At 36.7% G+C, this 16080-nt stretch overlaps 2 protein-coding genes across 2 annotated transcripts in view; both read right to left on the bottom strand.

Annotated features, from left to right (window-relative positions):
* Positions 1–14012: 14012 nt before the first annotated feature.
* Positions 14013–14885, bottom strand: LOC138888321 (uncharacterized). Its single transcript, XM_070170172.1, has one exon. The coding sequence runs from the start codon at positions 14883–14885 to the stop codon at positions 14013–14015; it is 873 nt and encodes a 290-aa protein (XP_070026273.1).
* Positions 14886–14888: 3 nt separating this feature from the next.
* The window catches only part of LOC138888323 (uncharacterized), a 4470-nt gene continuing 3278 nt past the window's right edge, over positions 14889–16080 (bottom strand). The window contains exon 3 of the mRNA XM_070170173.1: positions 14889–15385. Coding sequence (XP_070026274.1) covers positions 14889–15385 — 497 coding nt within the window. The remainder of the gene's footprint in view (positions 15386–16080) is intronic.

A 16080-nucleotide genomic window follows, 5' to 3' on the forward strand; every position in this document is an offset into this window, starting at 1 on the left:
CTATGTGACGAGGACGGCCATGAAAGCCCAAGCATTGGCCGATCACTTGGCTGAGAATCCTATTGATGAAGAATACGAGCCTTTGAGGACGTATTTTCCAGATGAAGAAGTGATACATATAGAGGAGTTAGAACTGAATGAGGAACCAGGGTGGAAGCTTTTCTTTGACGGGGCTGCTAATGCAAAAGGAGTTGGAGTAGGAGCAGTACTTATTTCAGAAACAGGACATCACTATCCTGTTACAGCTCAGCTACGTTTCTATTGTACCAACAACATGGCTGAATATGAGGCATGCATTTTGGGCCTACGATTGGCTGCAGACATGGATGTTCAGGACGTCTTGGTCTTGGGAGACTCGGACCTCCTAGTACATCAGATCCAGGGTGAATGGGAAACACGGGATTTGAAGCTTATACCATATCGACAATGTTTGCACGATCTGAGCAAGCGATTTCGATCAGTGGAGTTCAGACACATCCCGAGAGTTCACAATGAGGTTGCCGATGCTTTGGCCACTTTAGCATCGATGTTGCACCATCCAGACAAAATCCATGTTGACCCATTGTATATTCAGGTTCGTAATCAGCATGCCTACTGCAACATAATAGAAGAAGAAATGGATGGCGAGCCATGGTTTTATGATATCAAGGAATACCTCAGGATGGGAATATACCCGGAGCAGGCAACCGGAGATCAAAAGAGAGCCATTCGACGACTGGCAAATGGATTTTTCCTCAGTGGAGGAATGTTGTACAAAAGAACCCCAGATCTGGGATTGCTGAGATGTATTGATGCAGGTCAAGCCACGATAGTGATGACAGAGGTACATGCTGGAGTCTGTGGGCCCCATATGAGCGGATATGTGTTGGCAAAGAAGATTCTGCGAGCGGGATATTATTGGCTCACTATGGAGCATGATTGTATCAGTTTCGTACGAAAATGCCATCAGTGTCAGATACACGGAGATCTGATTCATTCTCCACCAATGGAATTGCACACAATGTCCGCACCATGGCCATTTGTAGCATGGGGCATGGATGTCATTGGGCCTATCGAGCCGGCAGCTTCGAACGGTCACAGGTTCATTCTGGTAGCCATCGATTATTTCACTAAGTGGGTTGAAGCCAAAACTTTCAAGTCTGTAACCAAGAAGGCAGTGGTGGATTTCGTCCATTCCCATATCATTTGTAGATTTGGGATCCCAAAAATAATAATCACGGACAATGGTGCTAATCTTAACAGTAACTTGATGAGAGAAGTATGTGAACAGTTTAAGATTACACACCGTAATTCCACCCCGTATCGGCCCAAGGCGAATGGAGCAGTTGAGGCAGCCAACAAAAATATAAAGAAGATATTGAGGAAAATGATTGAAGGATCCAGACAATGGCATGAAAAGCTACCATTTGCGTTGTTAGGATACCGCACTACTGTTCGTACTTCAATAGGTGCGACTCCTTATTTGTTGGTATACGGAACTGAAGCAGTAATACCAGCAGAAGTTGAAATTCCTTCCCTTCGAATTATCACTGAGGCTGGGATTGACGATGATGAATGGGTCAAAGCCCGACTAGAGCAGCTGAGTTTAATGGATGAAAAAAGATTGGCAGCAGTATGTCATGGCCAGTTATATCAGAAGAGAATGGCAAGAGCATACAATAAGAAGGTGCGCCCCAGGAAATTTGAAGTAGGGCAACAAGTATTGAAACGGATCCTCCCACATCAGATTGAGGCAAAAGGCAAGTTCGCCCCGAATTGGCAAGGGCCGTATATTGTGACCAGAGTATTATCCAATGGCGCTTTACGTCTGACGGATGTTGAAGGAAGATGCGTCGACATGGCTATCAATTCTGATGCAGTCAAAAGATATTATGTGTAATTTCTTTTGTTGTTTATTTGTTTGTTTGTACTTAGTGCTTATCGGATAATGAAATGACGGAGGCAATTCTTTCTTCTATCCAAACACTTTTAACCTTTGCTTTACCCCTTTGAGCCATACTTATCTTTTTATACCCCTCTCTTGGAATCATTAATGAAAAAAAACTTTTTGAAGGACGCAAGAAAACAAAGGAGAGTGAACTACGTTCGACCTGATTCCTCAAAGAGGATACGTAGGCCCCTCACGTCTCAGTCATAAGGTAACAAAAAAAAAGGAAAAAAAATCAAAAGAAAAATCCCCAAGTAAGAAAACTGGGGCAGAAATTATGTTTCTAAATTTTGAAAAAAAAAAGAGTTTGATTCCAAGAGTTGTAATACTTTACCCATCAAAGTTATTTTGAATTTTATATCCTTTTTTCTAAAACCTATATTGATATCCAAAAAAGACCTCCCGATCAGTATCCGAGAGGTGTTAAGATAGGCAAATGAAAACCAAGAATAAAACGTCGGTCCCTGACTGAATGAGGATCATGAATTGAAAGAATTGATAGCCAAAAGAATTCCCGGCAGAGAAAAATCTTATCGGCAACACTCCAATCCCAAGCTGAGAAAATAAGATGAGAGAGTCTTATCGGCGAAAACCTTCACAGGCGCCATAAGGCGACGTAAGCTGAGAAATACAAAATGAGAGAGTCTTATCGGTGAAAACCTTCACAGGCACCATAAGGCGATGGGAGTTGTGAGAAATGAGAGAGCCTTGTTAGTGAAAACCCCGCGAAGGGCACTATAAGGCGACAAGATAGATTGACGGAAAAGATCCGCATTTTGCAAAGAATTGGGCACCTATTTATCCCCAGCAAGTGAAGACATCAGAAAGTTTGATCGACACAAATAGACTGGGTTGATTAATCCGGAATGCACAACATGATCATTGGAATCGGTTGTATCACCCAGATAAGTTCATTTTTTTCCATCATTTGTTCAGAAAGATTTTCTCATTTTTCTATCTTTTCATTTCTTTGTTTAAAAGAATTTTTCTAGAAATTTATGTTTTAAGAAAGGTCTTTCAGAGCTTACTACCAGTTGCCAAAATGGTACAACATAAAATGTGAAAAGGGCAATCCAGAGACAAGGCAATAAGACAAAAGACGTTGATTGCCAGGCCGGATAATACTGTCCTAAAATGGCAAGGAAAGTACGGGGAAGAGCCGGAAAAAAAAAAACATGTTGAGGAAATTGTAAGCCAAGTTCCAAGACGATAACCAGAGTACTCCGACCGAATATCGACCAAGCTCCGAGGTGGTCGGACAACACAGAAGGGGAAGGGAAGAAAGGAAAATCCCTCTTCGGCAAAATAACCTCCAGAAATTTTTGAGATACAAAATGGTGAAGGGATAAATGGAAAAACCATCCCCAGCAGAATGTTATCCCCAGCAAATAACATCATCCCCAACAAGTTTTGAGAACGCCGAACAGGAATAAGGGAAAGGGAACAATCATCCCCATCAGGAGTGACATGACCACTCGCCATATTTCAAAAAAAAAAAAAAAAAAAACTAACTAAATTTTCTTTGATTTGAACAGGAAAATAAAGTGTTGATGATGGCCTAAAGATATGCCATAAGAAAGATCGCCAGAATTGGGGCAGAAAATTTTCTGCCACAAATGGAAATTTTCTCGGAGAATCGAGGAAACAAATTCAAACTATTCTTTACCAATTAGGCGCCCACCAGTATAATGCGGGAATACATTTTGTCTTTTCATTTCTGTTCTAGGTCACCCACCAGTATAATGCGGGTATACATTTATGTTTTCATTTCATGCTCTAGGTCACCCACCAGTATAATGCGGGAATACATTTTGTCTTTTCATTTCTGTTCTAGGTCACCCACCAGTATAATGCGGGTATACATTTATCTTTTCAGTTTTTCATTTCTAGGTCGCCCACCAGTATAATGCGGGTATGCATTTATGTTTTCATTTCATGTTTTAGGCGCCCACCAGTATAATGCGGGAATACATTTTGTCTTTTCATTTCTGTTCTAGGTCACCCACCAGTATAATGCGGGTATACATTTATGTTTTTATTTCATGCTCTAGGTCACCCACCAGTATAATGCGGGAATACATTTTGTCTTTTCATTTCTGTTCTAGGTCACCCACCAGTATAATGCGGGTATACATTTATCTTTTCATTTCATGCTCTAGGTCGCCCACCAGTATAATGCGGGTATGCATTTATGTTTTCATTTCATGTTCTAGGTCACCTACCAGTATAATGCGGGTATACATTTATGTTTTCATTTCATGTCCTAGGTCGCCCACCAGTATAATGCGGGTATGCATTTATGTTTTCATTTCATGCTCTAGGTCGCCCACCAGTATAATGCGGGTATGCATTTATGTTTTCATTTCATGCTCTAGGTCGCCCACCAGTATAATGCGGGTATGCATTTCTCTTTTCATTTCATGTTCTAGGTCGCCTACCAGTATAATGCGGGCATGCATTTATCTTTTCATTTCATGTTCTAGGTCGCCCACCAGTATAATGCGGGTATGCATTTATGTTTTCATTTCATGTTCTAGGTCGCCCACCAGTATAATGCGGGAATACATTTCTGTCTTTTCATTTCTGTTCTAGGTCACCCACCAGTATAATGCGGGTATACATTTCTCTTTTCATTTCAGGTCGCCCACCAGGATAATGCGGGTATGCATTTATGTTTTCATTTCATGTTCTAGGTCGCCCACCAGTATAATGCGGGAATACTTTTCAGTTCTAGGTCGCCCACCAGTAAAATGCGGGAATACATTTAAGTTCTAGGTCGCCCACCAGTATAATGCGGGAATATTTTTAAGTTCTAGGTCGCCCACCAGTAAAATGCGGGAATACATTTAAGTTCTAGGTCGCCCACCAGTATAATGCGGGAATACATTTCAGTTCTAGGTCGCCCACCAGTATAATGAGGGAATACATTTTGTCTGTTCATTCCATATTCTAGGTCGCCCACCAGTATAATGCGGGCATACATTTCAGTTTTTCATTTCCAGGTCGCCCACCAGTATAATGCGGGTATACATTTTCATTTCATGTCCAGGCGCCCACCTGTATAACGAGAGGAATACTTTTCAGTCTTATACTGCAGATTTTGAAGTCAGTAACCCCACCGGAAGGCAGAAGGTTACAACAAGAATCCCCAGCAGGAAACAATAAAAATCCCAACACCGGAAGGCAGAAGGTGGCAACAAGAAGTCCCAGCGCAAATTCAAGCGCATGAGTCAAAAGAAAGAAAAGACGCGTCTTGATGAATCTGATGAAGATAATCGTATCCCCAGAGGAACCGCCAAAAAGCTTAATGAAGAAATCCATGTCCCCAGCGGACCGAACAAAATGACGAAAACTGATATTAAAAAAAAAAAAAAAAAAAGCCAAGGGCCAGAAGTCTTGGTAAAAAGGCACCAGAGGAAACACAAACCGACAAAAAGCAAGGCAACCGGAGCAAGGGGGAAAACAGATAAGATTCTGTAATTTCTAGCTTAGTCTAGCTTCTTATTTTTTTAAGCATGGTGTAATAAGGAGGTCAGCAAACAGTAAAAGTAGCATGCAACAGCAGTAACATTGCAGTCCCATGGTAGTCCCAGCTACCAAGACTTCCCGAACTACATTGACCTGATTCCTGTTTAGCCCAGGATATGTAGGAAACCTTTGAAGCAAAGGTTCGGTCAAATCTTTTTCAAAAAAATGCTTCAACAGAGTACTCGGATGGGCAAAAATCGTTCGCTTTATCTTTGCACGAAAACCCTTCGTGTCTCCGGGCAAAGAGGGGCAGCTGTAAGCACGTGATTTTGCCCTATATGAGAATTACTCCCAAAAAATTCAAAAAATAAAATGATTTTTCTTTGGTGTGCAATTTTGTGATATTTTGAATAATTATTTGTAGTTGTCTGTGCGTGTTTACTTGCTAAATTAATTAAAAAAAATACAAAAATATGTCGCATTTTGCATGTAGGATTTAATTCTACAATTGATAATAATTAAATTTGTTTTACAAAAATAAAAAAATTACAAAAATAGGCATCGTTTGCATTTTTAGCATTTAATGTCCAAATATACAATTTTATGCTTAATTAATACTTAATTGTGCGTTAATTGTTATTGGGAGTTAATTTGCGCTTTTATAACTTAATTTAGTTCTTAATAATAGTTTAAGTATTTTTATAATTTAGTTTTAGAAAAATAAAAGAAGAAAAGAGAGCGAAAATATAAAGAAAGTCGGAATTGGGCCTTTTCTTCAATTTCAAGCCACAGGCCCAAAAAATGGCCCAATCTTCCCTACGACCCAGTCCATTTCGAACTGGGTCAACCCGGTCCATAACCCAACACCCTATTATCTTGCATTTCAAAAAATAAAACAAAGAAAAACAAAAAAAAATAGTAAGAAAACCCTAAAAAATGCCTAAGCATCCGCCCCCCCCCATTTCTCCTTCTTCTTCCTCAAAACTCCAAAGCACAACCATGGCTGCCCTCACCAACGTCGACCACCCTCCACCACGAACACCCCCTCACGTCGTCACACTCACACACACATACACAAACAAACGACACAACAGTCCATCGCCCCAGCGTTGTTTCTCCATTGACGAGCTCAAGCTCGACCATGGACTACCCGCTGCTTCAGCGTCCTCCTAGCTGCTGCCTCACTTCGTCTTCTTCAGCTCGAACAGCCATAGCCACTGCTTCGTCGTCCTCCACACCGTCGTTGCTGCTCCTCCACACCGTCGTCGCTGCTCCTCCTCGCGTCCGAGCTGCTGCTGCGTCCATTTCAAGCTCCGATGTCCAGCAGTAGCGGATGCTACTGCTTCAGTCCATGTCGAGCTCGCGAACCTCGATGGCTATGGCTTCTTCATTAAGCTGTGTTGCGTCCATTTCTCTTCATCATCAGCTGCTTCTGTTTCGTCTTCATCATTCAGTCCAGTCGAGTTCGCGTACATGGAGTAGTTTTGGTCGATGTCGTCGATCACTGTCCGAGTTCGTCGTTGGTTGTTCGTTGTTCGTCGTTTCATTTCCGGTTAGTGGTTTTTTGGATCTCATTTATCGTCCATATTTTTGTTTGGTATTTTTCGGATCCAAAATCGATAAATGATTCAATTCTTGTTTGGTTTGTTCTTCGTTGAAATAATTTTCTAGTTTGTTCATTATTTGGTGAATTTTTCATGTTTATTTCATGTTTGTTTTATTGTTTAGGTAAATGTTGTTAGTTTAATGTTAGTTAAATACAAATTGAGGTTTAATTGTTTCCTCAATTTGTTTTATGTATTTGATGTATTTTCCGGAAATTGTTAATATTGTTAAAGTTCAAGTTTAAATTCATAATTGTTTCTTTTTAGTTTTGTTTTGTCATTTGCCTAAAAGAATTTAGTTGCAATAAGGGAAGTATGTTGGTTTTTAGTCATTTGAATCCGTCGTTTTTATTTTAGATTTAATTCATGTTCATATTATGTTTGTTTGATTTTGAATCCGAAATGTGTATAGTTTGATTTCTTGTTTACCATTTGTGATTATTTCTTGAATTAGTCTCATAATCTTGTTTAAAGTTTAATATAAGAATTGTTTGTTATAATGTTGTTAGAGTTGATTTTAAGTTCAATATTATTGAATTTAAGAATCTAAATATACTTGTTTGATTGTTGTTGTTGTTTAAATCCGAAAAATAGGTTTGTTGTTGCCAAAAATATTGTTCAATCAAATTTTGGTTGTTCTTGGTTGTTCAATTTGTGTTCATGTGATTTGTTGTTGAAATGTTGTTAAAATCATGTTCATGTGATATTGTTGTTATGATGTTCATCCGTGTTCATATTGTTGTTTGAACATTGTTAGAAATTGATCATATTGTCTATATTTTGGTTAAGTTTGATTAATTGATGTGTTATAGCTGATGGGTAGTTTGGTAAATTTGTAATACGTTCAGGGGTAGTTTGGTAATTTCAGTAAGGTCGGAAGGGGTAGTTTAGGAATTGTACATTTTGTAATTGTTTATTTGAAGCATGGGGGACAAAATGAAATGGGGTGGGTTGTGATATGATTATTTAATATAAAGGGGGGACAAGATTTAATTTAAAGGGGAATCTTGCATTATTTTAAATGAAGCATGGGGGACAAAATGAAATGGGGTGGTGTGATATGTTTATTTAATGTAATGGGGATGAGTGGAAAGATAATGGGTTGGGTAGAGAAATGGATTGATTTTAATTGATTAAAGGGTGGGGATTATATATAGAGAGGTCTGAAAAATCAGGGGGGGAGAAAAAAAAAAGAGATTAGAAAAAGAAGAGCTGAACATTTATTTCGAAAAAAACATTGAAACTCTCAAGAAAAGAAAAACATACAAAGAAAAAAAATAAAATAAAAAAGTTGAAAATTAGAAGAGAAAGTAGTACACACCTGATAAATATTCTGGTATACAGGTGTAGAAATTAAGGGTTGAAGATTAACTAGCCTTTCAAAAATCTGAAAATTTCCCTTGGTTTCTGTCCATTATTTTCGGCATTCCTGGATTTTATTTTGAATTTTTCAAAGCTGTCACTGGGATTTTCGTTGACTGGTTATTGCTGGTTATTGTTGCTGTTGTTGTGTTACGTATTACGTTGCTGACTTTCTTCTTCTTATATTGACAATATCAGGTACACAACTGTAATTTTGGCATTTTGTAAGCTGAAATGAAGAATGGAGTGTTAAATTTTTAATTTAGTTTAATTTAATTTTTTGTATTGTATTTAGGTTATTCATGTATTATTATTCTGTAAATCACTGTCATTGGCATAACTAGGCATATTATAGCGACATATTAAATAACGCCTTAACCAGATTATTAGGAAATATATTTAAGCCTGATTATTAATTAAAACTGTTTAATAAAAAAATAGAAGAAATAACGTAAAAATGGCGTTATTGAATCAGTTTGGCAAAAATTAACTAAGTTCCTTATTCATAAGGTTTTTCGTCAACGATAAGTTAATCGGAATCATGTAGTCAATTTCAGTTAAAACATGAATTAGTTTGCGAACAAGTATTAGGACATGATGTGAATTAAAACAAAGTTAGTTAAGGTTAAATTGTTTAAATTTTTTAGAAATATGGTTTAGTAATCAAGTTTTTTTTTCTTTCTTTCAATTTTCAGTATTTGTAAATAATTAGTTTCAATAAGCTTAAGTCTTACTAACAATTTAAATTTTAATCCAACTATGGGATAATTTTTTTATTTTATTTTTTATTTTATTTTTCGACAATTCCATGTTGTATTTATGATTATAATTTTATTACTTTCTGTTAATATTTGTTTTTCTCTTCTATTTAATATGTTATTTTCAAGAATGTAGATATTGATTTTATATTTATAGATAAACTTGGTAATAATAAAAAGGTAGTCATTAAGGGATATTCTTAAAATAAGGAAGGATTTCGCTAAAAATAAATAGATGTAAATAATACAAATTTACAGGATTCTCCAATCTCATTTATTTATTTAATTATTTAAAAAAAATTACTTAGAATTTGGGATGGATTGTTTAGTGAATTTCACTTCCTTCCCCAAAGATAATGACGCGCTAGACTCTTTAAGGCGCGATTTAATTAATTTTACCTTCTTAAACTCGGATGCGCATTTCATGCGACCCAAATCTAAATCCTAAAACATCAAATAAAATATGTTTCGGATTGTGGGTGCATTTCATGTGACACAGTCCAAAGATATGTTTTAAGCGATGTTCACATTCCTAAAAAATAATGATAATAAAGCGGTAAAAGATAAAATTTGCACATGGTTCATAATTGTATTAAAAATCAGATAAATAAGCCGAATATAACAGTTGAGCGACCGTGCTAGAACCACGGAACTCGGGAATGCCTAACACCTTCTCCCGGGTTAACAGAATTCCTTATCCGGATTTCTGATACGCAGACTGTAATATAGAGTCATTCTTTTCCTCGATTCGGGATTAAAATTGGTGACTTGGGACACCCTAAATCTCCCAAGTGGCGACTCTGAAATAATTAAACCAATCTCGTTTCGACTGTCCTTTAATTGGAAAAAACTCCTTGTACCCTCGCGGGGGCGGAAAAAGGAGGTGTGACACTTGTCTTCTCCATTTTTCTGAATTTCAATTGCCCCGTACGGAGTAACGCCTATAACATTGTAAGGACCCGTCCAACTAGATTTTAATTTTCCTGGGAATAACCTAAGTCTGTAAAGAAGTACCTGATCTCCAATTTTGAAACTCTTTAGTCGGATCAACTTGTCATGTCATATTTTTGTTTTTTCTTTAAAAATTTTAGCATTTTCATAGGCTCCCAATCTCAATTCTTCCTATTTATTAACCTGAATAAATCGCTTTTTACCAGTGGAGGTTAAATCAAAGTTCAGTGCTTTCAATACCCAAAAAGCTTTATGTTCTAATTCTACGGGCAAATGACAAGCCTTTCCAAAGACTAATCTATATGGAGATGTTCCAATTGGCGTTTTGAAAGCCGTTCGGTACGCCCATAATGCATCATCTAATTTTAAAGCCCAGTCTTTTCTTGAGATTCCAACCGTTTTTTCAAGAATTCTTTTTGACTCGCAGTTGGAAATCTCAACTTGCCCTTGAGTTTGAGCATATATGGTGTTCCTGTTTTGTGAGTTTACATTATATTTTGACAGTAAAGCAGAAAATTATCTATTGATGAAATGAGTTCCTTGGTCACTAATAATGACTCGCGGTGTGCCAAATCTGGTAAAAATATTTTTTCTAAGAAAATTACACATTGTACGAGCATCATTCTTTCTTGTAAGGATGGCTTCAACCCATCTTGACACGTAATCCACAGCCACAAGGATATATTTAAAAGAGTGAGAAGAAGGAAAAGGACTCATAAAACCTGTTCCCCAAACATCAAATATTTCACATACCTGTATTAATGCATCATCTAATTTTAAAGCCCAGTCTTTTCTTGAGATTCCAACCGTTTTTTCAAGAATTCTTTTTGACTCGCAGTTGGAAATCTCAACTTGCCCTTGAGTTTGAGCATATATGGTGTTCCTGTTTTGTGAGTTTACATTATATTTTGACAGTATAGCAGAAAATTATCTATTGATGAAATGAGTTCCTTGGTCACTAATGATGACTCGCGGTGTGCCAAATCTGGTAAAAGTATTTTTTCTAAGAAAATTACACATTGTATGAGCATCATTCTTTCTTGTAAGGATGGCTTCAACCCATCTTGACACGTAATCCACAGCCACAAGGATATATTTAAAAGAGTGAGAAGAAGGAAAAGGACTCATAAAACATGTTCCCCAAACATCAAATATTTCACATACCTGTATTAATGCATCATCTAATTTTAAAGCCCAGTCTTTTCTTGAGATTCCAACCGTTTTTTCAAGAATTCTTTTTGACTCGCAGTTGGAAATCTCAACTTGCCCTTGAGTTTGAGCATATATGGTGTTCCTGTTTTGTGAGTTTACATTATATTTTGACAGTAAAGCAGAAAATTATCTATTGATGAAATGAGTTCCTTGGTCACTAATGATGATTCGCGGTGTGCCAAATCTGGTACAAATATTTTTTCTAAGAAAATTACACATTGTACGAGCATCATTCTTTCTTGTAAGGATGGCTTCAACCCATCTTGACACGTAATCCACAGCCACAAGGATATATTTAAAAGAGTGAGAAGAAGGAAAAGGACTCATAAAACATGTTCCCCAAACATCAAATATTTCACATACCTGTATTAATGCATCATCTAATTTTAAAGCCCAGTCTTTTCTTGAGATTCCAACCGTTTTTTTAAGAATTCTTTTTGACTCGCAGTTGGAAATCTCAACTTGCCCTTGAGTTTGAGCATATATGGTGTTCCTGTTTTGTGAGTTTACATTATATTTTGACAGTAAAGCAGAAAATTATCTATTGATGAAATGAGTTCCTTGGTCACTAATGATGACTCGCGGTGTGCCAAATCTGGTAAAAATATTTTTTCTAAGAAAATTACACATTGTACGAGCATCATTCTTTCTTGTAAGGATGGCTTCAACCCATCTTGACACGTAATCCACAGCCACAAGGATATATTTAAAAGAGTGAGAAGAAGGAAAAGGACTCATAAAACATGTTCCCCAAACATCAAATATTTCACATACCTGTATTGATTGCAGTGGCATCTCATCTCTCTTGGTGATATTACCTGTTCTCTGACACATGTCACATTGTGCTACATATGCTCGGGCATCTTTAAAGAGTGTGGGCCAGAAGAATCTGGCTTCTAAAACTTTAAAAGCTGTTTGATTTGCTGCATAATGTCCTTCAATTGCTCCATCATGACAGTGATATAGAATTTTATTCATCTCTTCTTCAAGTACACACCTTATAATGATATTATCTGCACAATTTTGAATAAGTAAGGTTCATCCCACAGATAATACTTTGCATCATATATAAACTTTTTTCTTTGCTGGTAAGAGTAATCTTGCAGTATCCACTTTCCAACCAAGTAATTCGCAATATCTGCAAACCAGGGTGGTTGAGTCACAATTGTGTCAACTGAAAAAATATGTTCATCAGGAAATTCTTCTTTTATCTCATTAAACTCAAGGGGAGGATTTTCTAATCTAGACAAATGGTCAGCTACTTGGTTCTCTGTCCCTTTTTGTCCTTTATCTCAAGGTCAAATTCTTGCAGAAGTATAATTCATCTTAAAAATCTAGGTCGAGCATCTTTCTTAGCTAAGAGGTATTTTAAAGTTGCATGATCAGTAAAAACAGTGACTTTGGTTCCTATCAAATAGGAGCGAAACTTATCAAAAGCAAACACTATTGCTAGTAACTTTTTTTCTGTGGTGGCATAATTCACTTGTGTCTCACTCAATGTCCTACTAGCATAGTAAATGGGACAAAAAATCTTATCCCTTCTTTGGCCTAAAACAGCTCCAACTGTTGTATCACTAGCATCACACTTGACCTCAAAAGGTTGGTTCCAAACAGGGGACACAACGATAAGTGCAATTGATAACTTTTCCTTAAGGGTTTCAAATTCTTTTACACAATCACCTAAAAAATTAAACTTAGTGTCTTTCATCAAGAGGTGAGTCAGCAGTTTTGAAATCGTTGAGAAGTCTTTTATGAATCGTCTGTAAATACCTGCATGACCTAGAAAGCTTCTAATTCCTTTCACAGTTGTGGGAGTGGGTAATCCTGCTATAAGATTAATTTTTGTCTTATCAACTTCTATCCCATTAGAAGTGATTTTATGTCCTAAAACAATTCCTTCTGTAACCATAAAATGACATTTTTCCCAATTAAGAACTAAGTTTGTTTCTTCACATTTTTTAAGAACTAAGGTCAAATGGATAAGACAATCCTTATATGTTTTGCCAAATAGTGTAAAATCATCCATAAAAATTTCAAGAAATTTGTCAGTCATGTCAGCAAAAATTGTCGACATGCAACGCTGAAATGTAGTAGGGGCGTTGCACAGACCAAATGGCATTCTCCTATAGGCATATGTTCCATGAGGGCATGTGAAGGTTGTCTTATCTTGAGCTTCTGGTGCAATTGGTATCTGATTATATCCTGAATAGCAATCAAGAAAACAATAAAAATCATATCCTGCAATTCTTTCCAACATTTGATTAATAAATGGCAAAGGAAAATGATCTTTTCTAGTAACATCATTGAGACGTCTGTAATCAATACAGACTCTCCATCCTGTAACAGTCCTTGTAGGTATGAGTTCATTATTTTTATTTTTTATAACTGTCATACCTCCTTTCTTTGGTACTACCTGAACGGGACTTACCCACGGGCTATCAGAAATGAGGTATATAATACATGCTACCAACAGCTTTACGATCTCTTTTTTCACTACTTCTTGCATTACCGGATTCATTCTTCTTTGCGGCTGGACTATTGGATTGTATCTATCCTCCATAAGGATTCTGTGTGTACAAATAGCCAGACTAATCCCTTTAATATCTTCTATAGTCCACCCCAAGGCTCCTTTATGTGCTTTCAATACTTTAATCAAACTATTTTCTTATTCTGCAGTAAGAGAAGATGAAATAATTACTGGAAATAATTCTTGCTCAAGATAAACATATTTCAAATGAGAAGGAGAGTTTTGAGTTCAATTTTTGATTGAACTTTTTTGGATTTCATCTCTTCTTCTTCTGAATCTTTGTCCAATATTTCAACTTCTTTTCTCATGGTGGGATCATCGTCCTGTGTGGTGCCTGATTTGATCAAGCATCTTTCCATTGAATCTGGAATTAATTGATCATCTTTGAATTCATCCGTAAGATAACTAATCATGTCAATTGAAAAACATGAAGATGATATTTCATCTCCTGAATATCTTAGTATCTTTTGCATATCAAATATGACTCTTTCTTCATCAGCTCTTAAAATTAATTGTCCTTGATGAACATCTATAATTGCTCTTCCTGTAGCAAGAAATGGTCTGCCTAAAATTATTGTTTCATTAGGACATTCTTTCATTTCAAGTATTATAAAATCTACAGGGAAAACAAACTTATCTACTCTTACGAGTACATTTTCAATTATTCCCTTAGGTTTCTTAGTACTTTGATCTGCAAACTGAAGAGAAACACTTGTGTCTTTTATTTCACCAAGATCTAACTTTTTAAATATATCAAATGGCATTAAATTTATTGAAGCTCCAGAATCACAAAGTGCTTTTTCAAAATATACTCCTCCCAAAGTGCATGAAATTGTAAAACTGTCTAGATCACCAAGTTTTTGTGGTAGCTTATTTTGAAGTATAGCACTGCATTTTTCCGTAAGCATTACCACAGAAACTTCTTCTAATTTTCTTTTACTTGACAAAATTTCCTTTAAAAATTTGGCATATGAAGGAATTTGTAACAAAGTATCAGTAAAAGGAATATTGATGTGAATTTGTTTTAAAATCTCCAAAATGTTTTCAAATTGGTTGTCAAGCTTTTCTCTTTTCATTTTTTATGGAAAGGGAATATTCACAGGGAGAGGAGTCAATTTTTCAATATTTTTTTCTTCTTTTTTCTTGACTTCATTCTTTTGAGATGGTTCAGAGGGTATTTCAATATTCTTACCGTTGTTTACCTGTTGTTCTGACTGGTCTGCATAGGGTTCATCAAGCTCCTTACCTGATCGTAAGGTGATGGCCTTAAGGTGATCTTTTGGGTTTTTCTCTGTATTGCTTGGTAAGGGACCTTGAATCTTTTCTGAAATAAGAGCTGTCAATTGGCTCAACTGTATTTGCAGATTTTTGAGGGATGAATTTTGGCTCTCCATCTTTTCATCAGTGACCTTAATATACTTATACAGAAGATCATCAAGACTTGAATGAGCTTGTTGAGGCCTTTGCTGATAGGGCCCTACTTGTTGATAAGGTCTAAAGTTTGATTGACCATGGTTTGGATTTTGGTATCCGGGTGGACCCTGTATTTGTTGCTTCTGGAAGCTTTGAGAGTTCTCTGCACCATTTGGATTGCTCTATTGAAATCATGGATGTTTCTGTGCCATTGGACTTCCAAAAAGATATTGCTTGTAACCGATGACATTGACATGTTCATCATTGTGATTGGTTGCTTGACATTCATGGTTCTGATGATTTCCTCCACACATGTCACAAGCCTCAGATTGGCTTGGTTGTTGTGTATTCACCTGAAAAGTTTCAAACTTTTGTGCCAAGGAAATAATTTGTTATGTTAGTGTATTTAAAGCATCAACCTGATTTACTGTAGCGGCCTTCTTGATAATTGTCACACCTCCTTTTTCCGCCCCGCGAGGGGACAAGGGAGTTTTTCCAATTAAAGGACAATCGAAACGGGATTGGTTTATTTATTTCAGAGTCGCCACTTGGGAGATTTAGGGTGTCCCAAGTCACCAATTTTAATCCCGAATCGAGGAAAAGAATGACTCCATATTACAGTCTGCGTACCAGAAATCTAGATAAGGAATTCTGTTAACCCGGGAGAAGGTGTTAGGCATTCCCGAGTTCCGTGGTTCTAGCACGGTCGCTCAACTGTTATATTCGGCTTGATTATCTGATTTTATACAAATGTGAACTTATGTGCCAATTTTATCTTTTAACCGCTTTTATCATTCACTGTTATTTTATAGGACTTGCAACGTCGTGAAAACATATCTCGAACCACGTTACATCAAT

This window comes from Nicotiana sylvestris, chromosome 3 (genome assembly GCF_000393655.2).
Source record: "Nicotiana sylvestris chromosome 3, ASM39365v2, whole genome shotgun sequence".
Classification (NCBI taxonomy): Eukaryota; Viridiplantae; Streptophyta; class Magnoliopsida; order Solanales; family Solanaceae; genus Nicotiana; species Nicotiana sylvestris.

What these genes read in the sequence shown, in the direction of transcription:
- LOC138888321 (XM_070170172.1), bottom strand. Translation starts at nt 14,885, where the DNA reads ATGAAAAGAGAAAAGCTTGACAACCAATTTGAAAACATTTTGGAGATT.